At 41.0% G+C, this 8893-nt stretch overlaps 1 protein-coding gene across 8 annotated transcripts in view; it reads left to right on the top strand.

Moving 5' to 3' along the window:
* The window catches only part of LOC105560781 (pleckstrin homology domain-containing family G member 5), a 161855-nt gene that overhangs the window by 48579 nt on the left and 104383 nt on the right, over window positions 1–8893 (top strand). For 4 of the 8 annotated variants that reach the window (XM_012010186.1, XM_012010187.1, XM_012010184.1 and 1 more), the window contains exons 2-5: window positions 1015–1456; window positions 2077–2462; window positions 6176–6266; window positions 6891–6981. In XM_012010186.1, the coding sequence (XP_011865576.1) occupies window positions 1279–1456; window positions 2077–2462; window positions 6176–6266; window positions 6891–6981 (746 nt within the window). In that variant the 5' untranslated portion in view covers window positions 1015–1278. Of the gene's footprint in view, window positions 1–25; window positions 1457–2076; window positions 2463–6175; window positions 6267–6890; window positions 6982–8893 lie in introns of those variants that run through there. The other 4 variants (XM_012010189.1, XM_012010190.1, XM_012010183.1 and 1 more) reach the window with 3 other exon arrangements.

Raw genomic sequence — 8893 nt, 5'->3', positions numbered from 1 at the left:
CACACATACATAACTTTCGCGTTGTCGGTAAAACAGACAGACTCCAGCATCCCTTTAAACAAGAAATAAGCAGAACGCGCGTTGTCGAAATTAAACGATGCGGCCCACTTCGTGCGGAAATACTGTCTCGATATTCAAGGCAGCAAAATGAGAGAGTTGGCAATTATTATAATATAATGTGCGCGCGTTACAATTCAGTGTCGTTTTATTGTAGCTAATGTCACACAAAAAATAGTCGGTATACTACGAGACGAAACTCGTTGTCGCTGTTTTTAAGAAAATGAGACCAACATAAATGAAAAAGGAACAAATGAATAATTCTGTGATAAAGTTATAGACTTTTTGAAATGAGAGAAGAGAGCAGCTCTTGAAATCAGCGAGCAACTAAATTGATTCTTCGTACATAAAAATTTGAGCATCCCCCCCCCCGAAATTAAAATTAATTTAATTGTTCCTTAAGAAAATCGTACGTCGTTTGCAACAACGTTGGAATTACTTTTATTCCATAATGAAGCAGAATTGACCTTTTCCTTCATCGCGATAAGCTACGCTTTCTATTAGAGTAGTAAGTCTTGTTTCGGTAATTGGTCACTCGATTGGAACCAAGAGATAAATTATGAACACAATGCTGACAACGAGGGCAATAGTGAAGGATAAGCCGTGCGATCTTCTCTTGATAAACAGAAAAGTGTTCTCGTTGTGTACAATGGCTGTAATTTTCGCAACAATTCTACACAACATTAAGACAGGATGACTTTTTTTTTTTATAAACCTTGAGAGCTTAAGAACTTTCGTGAAATCTGAAAAATGACACTACGGAAATGAAAGTATTTTCCATTTCATAAAAGAAGCACGCGTCCAATTCCGCGATATTGCAGGGCGTATAAAAATACGGTAGGAGAGCATTTAAAAAAAAAAACAGTGGCAGATATGAGGTCGTAAATCGGATCAGCGGCTTAGTGGCGGTTAAGAAAGTTCTCAACTTCTGACGATCGATTTTATCTCAACTTCCAGGCTTCGTTAAATACACGGAAAGCAAAAAGGCGTGAGTGGACGCGATATTAACGATACAGTTGATACCGTTGGCACTGCAGCGATAACATGTTATCGGAGTGATACCGTTTAACGACACAGTTCGTTGTGCGCGTGTGGGTGTGCGCGTGTGTGGAAATTACAACGAAGACGTGTTGTGCGCGATTCTGAGAGAACGGCAAGTTATGCGACTCGGTCATCGAGTGAGAATAAACGGATCGTCATTCACATCGCGGGACGCGTGTGATGTCATCGAGTGCTATATACCCGACGTTATCAGGAAAGATGACACTGAAGAAGGAATCAAAAAGGTCCTCGAAGAAGGGCAAATCGACCCACAAAGCGACGAGTTACTATGGCGAGGGTGCGAATGTGGCGCAGCCGGGGCCCACGAAGGAATGCAAGCAAGCGAAACCGGAAGCAGGTGCATAGAGCGTTGGATATTAATCACCCTTTGTAAAATTCTTGAAAAGTTTTACCGTTACCTTCCGTCAGGCATCGAAACTGTCGGGAAAATAATCGCTTAGCCGCGTCTGTATTGTTTAGAGATCGAAGTCAACGTGACGCCACTAAAAAGTTGCCAAATTGCATCTCGATGGAGATAATTGAAAATAACTTTATCAAAATAAGTTTCTTTCTCAAATTTCTCTGAAAGGAAAGAATTAGAAATTCTTACGTCGAGGATAGTGAGTGAATTTAATGGTATAAAAATTAACATTGAAATAAACGTGTTCGCGCAATGTTTCACTCTACATTTAAATTGAGTAAAATTAAATGACAAAATTGTAAGGGATTTAAGTAAAAATCAATAGATAATTTTATTTTAATAAAAATAATTAGACTCACGTTTCTTCAAACCGAGGAATTAAAGGCATGTTTTAAAGTGGCTTAAAATAATTTCGATGGCATTTAATAGAAATAAAATATTATTTTACAATCTTTAAATGCGCATTAGAGCTTGAGTAGAAAAATATGCATTTTGAAGTAATTTGTAAAATATAAGAAGGTAATTCCGATCATTAATATCGCCGGATATTTCTCAAGAGTCCTCCGACGTCAAGAGATCGTCGTTGAAGGAAATCTCGTCGAAGAATGCGGACAATTCGAACGAGAAGCTCGAGCGACGTCCTTCGTTCCGTCGGAAATTCGGCGCTCTGTTGAGAGGAAGCGCCGAGTTACCGGCGGCGATAAACCGTAGCCTGCAGCCGATCAGGCGTAGCCTGAGCTTCAGCAAGGACCTCCATCGCAGCCACGAGCCCTCGAGGCAGCCCTACAGGACCAGCAGCGTGCAGTGGTACAACAGTCTCAGCTCGCTGGCGGAGGATGAGGTTGACGCCGATTGTAAGAGGGCGGGCGCCTCCAAGGAGGAGGACTTGGACGGCAGGATGGCCCAAGTCACCAGGACGCGCAGTCTGATGGAGAAGTATCCTGTAAGGATCTCTCGCTGTCCTTCGAAAACTATCGGGAAGCGTGGAGTATTTATTAGCCCCCTAAGAAATGACAAAATTGTACACGATTAAAAGTTACACACTGAATCCGTAATTTTTTTTCGTGTCATCTTCTGAAAGGGATACTTTGGGGAAATATGGTACGACCGGCGGCAGTGATCATTAACATTGACGGGAGGTACAGAACGAATGTGTGTTATTCTCCTGGCGAATTTTTAAGAGTTCTTCCTCTCGAGAATTATTTTTCACAAGTTTTAAGCAAATTGTGACTCGAGCGAAATTCACAAACGTCACGAATGTCGTGTATAGCTCTCGCGAGAGTTTCGCAAATTCTATCTAAGGTATTGCAATTCTTCTATCTTGATATTTATTCGTGCTGTTTGCTATCTTGCTCAATCAGAAAAAAATCGCAATTATTTGATATTGTCCGATGATAAAGATGACGTGCGAGATGATCTCGACATCTCGATACATCTCTCACACCATTGCGATCAAGAGAGAATCGTAATTAACAATTAGATCCCGATCCTTATCGTCTTCTAGGAACCCCGCGTGCTATCCGGGGCTTAGGTCTCGTTAAACTGGCTCGGAAAGATTAATGAGATTTTATTTGCCTCATCCACTAGTCTTTATCAGTATCCTGTTACTCGCCGCGAGTTTTTTCCCCTCCTCCCTCGCCCCCCGTGCCCTGGGAGAAGTCTCGCTCAATTTACAACTTTTTACCGGACGGCGGCTCCTCGTACCGTCGGGAATCGACGAAAAACTCGACCATATTTTCACCTAATCACCGAATCAAATTTTCCACTTTCAGCGAATCCTGACTCTACCATCTTTTTCTCTTTCCTTCCTTCCTCCCCCCCCCTCCTCTCTCTCTCTCTCGCTCGCTCGCTCGCCCTCTCGTTCTCAAGTTTTTTTATTCATGAACTTTTAGTCCATAGAGAATGGAGGAACGCATCTTGTGAAGTTAGCGCTCCGTTGCCAGAATTTCGATGTAATTGACAAAATTTCCTTCAACAGTCAAAACTATCAGTTGTGTCGAAATTCTAAAAACGGGGCGCTAACTTGAAAAGTAACGAAAACTTCTTCGGCCGAGAGCTTCCAACGTGATTCCGTGCCGTGCACGAGCGAGTCGAGTCTATCGATTTATGTGGCGGTTAAAACACCGATGGTAATTTAAATGGTGAGGCTTTCTTGCTTGTTTGCGAACTATCGATTAATTCTGACCATCGAATCATAGCTCTGCATGGAAATTAATAGCGTGTCATAAAATCAAAGTTGAAATACATATTTCGTCTAATTAACCTTGGCAGGTGAACAGTCCCTTATTTTATTCGTGGATCTAGTTAAAGGGAATCTAATTAAAAGTCTAATGAAGGCAGTGGCTATTAAAACGTAGGTTTCGGATTTACGGATTAGACATTGATCCGTAACTGCAGAAAGTCCGCAATATACGGTTGCGGTTGCTTTTTGAATACCAAATTCAACTATTCCAGGCTGAGAACCGTATCGTAACGTTTTAGTAAACCAGGATTTCTCGAGGAAACCGTATCCAACGATATCGCCGGATCCCAGCCGGGACTATTGTTCTGTAGGAATCCAAACACCTGAATCGCGGCTCTAGGTACAATCAGATCTGAATCTTACACGCGAAACCGGCTAAGCATTTAACCCATTTGCATCCGTACCAGTGTCTACATTTAGCATGATACAATCGCGCTCTGTGCACATAGTGCAGCGCCGACTTCCGTTGTCTTATTGACAACTTGACTTACGGATTATCCGGGCTGCTGGGCGATCTCTGAAAATGTAGCAATTACACGTCCGTGAGATAGACTTACTGACTTCGCGGGCCAACGAGCGGTAACATCTCAAGAATTCTATTAACGCACGCAACAGCGCCATTCACGAATCCCCAATTTAATTGACCTAAAAGTGGCCTCGTAATTGCTTCGATTGGTGCATTGTTCTCCATAGAGAGTCGCCGAATCGCCGCGCGATTATTTCGCGACAATTTGGCGCGAGTAATATGATGAATCTGTTCGTGCTCGCGAATAATCATCCGTTAGTAGTACATTAGCAGACAATAAATAATTTGCAGACAACCGTTAGTGATGCGTTAATAGATATTTGCGTTGTAAAATTGCTGCTAAACGTCGCTGATGGCGAGATGAATTTTTAATTTCTTGCGCGGCGAAAAGCAATAAGCATCGTGTATTTAACAAGATAGTGGGTGGTTTTTTTTTGCGCCCCGGTACTATTTACGTGTATATAGTTAATGAAAAATTTGCAAGCGTAATGAGACTTCCGCTCTTCCTCTCGTCTTCTCCTTTCCCTCTTTTTCTCCATTTTTTCTTGCACCACGTATAGACGCTTCTTCCCCCTCGAAAAACTTGGCGAAAAACTCGTCCCACTTCCGCGTTGGGAATTAATGGCGACTACGACTGTTGAGTGGCGTCAAAGTTTATGAATTTTTCACAAATCCTAGACGCCACTTTTATCCTTACCGCCCTCACAATCGGCAAGATATGTAACGCAAGATAGATTTCGTTGTAAATAATATAAATACGCATACAGATGCGTGTACGTCGAGTGGCCTTCTCATTAAACGCGACGCGCAGGGCCATGTCACTGCGCGTAAATTACAACGAGAACGACTCGCGACGGCCCGCACGGCATGAAATAAACCGCGTTTTAAAATTCATATTTGTTTTACAAAGCATACAGCACGATACCTGCATTCATAATTAAAATAATATTATACGAAATAATATATCTATGCATGTTAAGTTAGCAATAATGAGAATGCATGTGAGTAATATAATTTAATACGGAATATCTAACAAATCGGTTCAACAATTTAAATTAAATTGCTATTCAGTTATTGTACCGGTGAGACTAGAAGTATCGTCGATATATTTTAGAACGTATTTAATTATAATTTTGTCTTGCAACGATATGTTGTTGATCGCATTTAGAACAATGTTCAGAAAAAGTACTTCATTCGTGATTTATACACAACTTTACATTTACGTAATATTTTATTTCTCTTCTGTCAATGAAACAAAAATCTTTCAAAGAGAAAAGTCATCGTAAATACAATTCTTAAACGTTGCAGTTACATGTTATCGTCTGGAAAATTTTTCTAAAATGCTGCTGTGCGTATGATTTACACGCATTAAAAAGTAATTTTGCGATATTACAATACTTTGGTACTCGTCAAAATGTTTACGGAAGGAAGAAGATCGCGAGCAAATAAATATACAACTATTCTACCTAGGGTCTTGTTCAGTTATTTATCTTTTATGATTGATCGCACTTGATAATACGACTCGTATTTCTGCTGAAACTTCAACACAAAACACATTTTTTTCGGGCGAGAGTCTAAGTAAGGTGCAAGCTGTTAACTTAACGACCGTACTAGATCCTCCTTACGGGGCGCAAATCTTAATTCCAGCATGAAAAAGGAAATACATCTCGGACGTCGTATAAATTTTTTATCGAAATCGAGAAGATCAACGACTCTTTGTTACTTATCCTTTTTCGCGTCCGTCTTCTCGTTACCAGTAGAATCATTTATCACTAGCGGCAGATACTTACGTGAGTTCATAAACGCGATTTGCGACCTTTTCCGTACCTATAGAGTCAAGCGATTTCTTAAACAGGATTTATACGAGACGTTTCCTTTCGTTTTGCAGGCGACGAATCTCAGACGGAGGGTGAACACCCTGTCACATCCGACGGCACCACCTTACGGACGGCACAGCGATTATTATCACTCAAATATAGGTAATTACATCGTTTATTATTATTGCGTAACAATTACATAATTGTTACATCGAATGAAAGAGTGATTAGTTTTAAAAGAAATTATTTAATCGACATTTCTTTTCTACTTTCCTTTATGTAACTTAACTATGTAACAAAACTTATATAAATCGATAGGAAATAAGGCGGCCAATATGGTCCGAGCGGGATGTAGGTAGCGCCAATGGTTTTCTATAACGTGCGAGTTTATATACCGTTTCCCGTAAAGAATCACATATATTTTACGTGTCCTTTTAACTTTGCTCACATTTTTCATTTTACGACACAAGTCCAAATTTACTTCCGCAATTTTGTGTCAAGTTTAAAATTAATTGTCCGGCTAATTTCTAAAAAGTGATTAATTGCCGCGGAGTATACGCGACGAGACACAAACTTTCCTTCAGATTTTATAAGGATACAGGAGTCGGCTCGAGTTGGCTAACTTAATTTGTCTGAATCCTCCCCTCCCGCCCCTCCAGGATTATACACCCTTCCGTTCCCTCCAGCAGGATTAAGCTTTATGTTTCCCTGGTAAAAATTCATATAAACGAGACGCAACGCTCGTCGACCTGCCTGTTTGACGAAGCTTTTTTCGTCGTGTTTCAGATCTAAGCAGTCCGCCTTGTGAAGCGAGCAGTCTTCCGGCTTTGAGTCGCGCCGCCATCGACACGATCGACAACGAGACGAAATTATCAACGTAAGTACGACCGACTTCTTTTTTTCTACTTGCCCGTTTCGCCAACTCGTTCTCTATAATTAATGGCGACGATAATAATGATTTAATTATTACATTAGATTTCTATCCGAAGGCAAACACCGCGAGAGCCGATTATTCATATTCTGCCCCACTTCCGAATACCTGTTTTTCTTCGCTTACTGAAAATACATTACGAATTTATTATTCTTTTATTATCTTCGTCCGCCGAATATCAAATTCGTCCGAATCCATACGAAGATCGTATGTCAAAATGGCAATCGTTTGTTTTGTCCCCTTTCTTTCTCCCGTGACATCAAATTTATATTTTTTATCTAGAAAAGAAAGGAAAATATTATATTGCCTAAACAATTGATTGCTCGCTGTAATCGATCTTAAAAATTTGCTATCCTTTTCGTAAACGGAAGCAAAAATTGATAATGAAATATCCCCCCATTGGTTTTCGCACAAATACTTGCTTCGCGATCGTTTCGTCAGCGGGATAATAAATTACGGGTTGAAAAGAAGGGCGGGAAGACAGAAGGAGGTCAATAAACTCCTATCTGCGATAAATCACAGCATTGGTCAGAGAGCAGCGACGATGGGCTCGAAGATTGAACGAAATCGAGAAGAGGTGAAAGAATTCGCGTTAATTCTCTTCGAAACACTTCGGAGCATCTGGATCGTATCACATATTTTGTCCGTGTTTCGTTTGGACTATTTTTAAAGGTCCGCGCTTCGATCCTCGGGAACTTGGTTTCGCGGACACTACGCAAGTTTCATCGCGACTGACTAATAAAACAATTCCTTCGTTTGCACGTACGCGCAACTTTTAAACTATTGCTCTCCTTCCCCGTTTCTGCTAGCAAACGTAGCGTTCGCGCGAGATGAATAGCTTTTCTGGAGAAGTGTATGTTTCGCAGCTGCACGTGCAACATCGAAACACGAGTTACGAGATCGTCGCTTGTACGTCGGTAAATCAAGTCCGCCGCTCGCTACAGCAATTTAGTTTGTTCCTGTGAAACAAAAGTCCAAATCGCGCGGCACATCGTTACATACTCGCCATTCATCTCGGCACTTTAAGCCTAAAAGTAGGACAGCCAGCGTTAGATCATTTTACGATTACAAAGAGAGAGAAACGTTATAAATTTTTTTATGTACGACACATTTATATTAGGTGTAGCAGGTGTTTATAAATGTGCGATCGCAAAAGTATGTTGAAAAATTTCTAACAGTGCAAATGACCACTCGAATTATTTGGTTTCTACACTTGTACATGTACTTATGTCTCTTTGAAAAAATTTGACAAACGTCCAATAAGTTTACCACTGTAAAGAAAATGACGCCTAGTGCTTCAATCCACGAACTTTTAAAGAGATCACTTTGAACTTTTTTGCCACTTATTGAACTTTGGAAATAAGCAAGAAATAGCTGAACTATTTTGACAACGAGGGGCGGAAGGGGTTTGAGACTCATCGGTATTCCATCCCTATCTTTCAGACAACGCCTCACCTCGATTCTCAGTCATTATTCTTTGCTATTCCACATGAACGCTCCGCCGGTACACCCGTATTTCACCAATCGCCATATTTTCTGCCCACTCGTGACATTTATTGCCGGTAACATTTGGAAAAGATACTATACAGGGTGTCAGATTCGATATGGCGGACCCCAAAGATTATAGTAGATTGGGTTAAACTGAGAAGAAAAGTTATATAAAATTTTACAAAATCCGTAATTATTATCGCCTAATTAAGAAAAACGTCTGAGCCAATAAGTGCACGGAGGAGCGGAAGGCCGGACTCGGCAGACATGCAAAATGGTGTGTTTGTTGACAAAAACTTTTTCGGCACGGTGTCATATGTCGCGCGTTCTCTCGCTGCGCGCCGTTCGCCCGCTCACCGCTCCCCGCTCA

This window comes from Vollenhovia emeryi, unplaced genomic scaffold, assembly GCF_000949405.1.
Source record: "Vollenhovia emeryi isolate VEMERY1.0 unplaced genomic scaffold, V.emery_V1.0 DF939221.1, whole genome shotgun sequence".
NCBI lineage: Eukaryota > Metazoa > Arthropoda > Insecta > Hymenoptera > Formicidae > Vollenhovia > Vollenhovia emeryi.
Note: the sequence above shows the minus strand (reverse complement) of the source record. Positions and strands in the feature narration are given on the sequence as shown.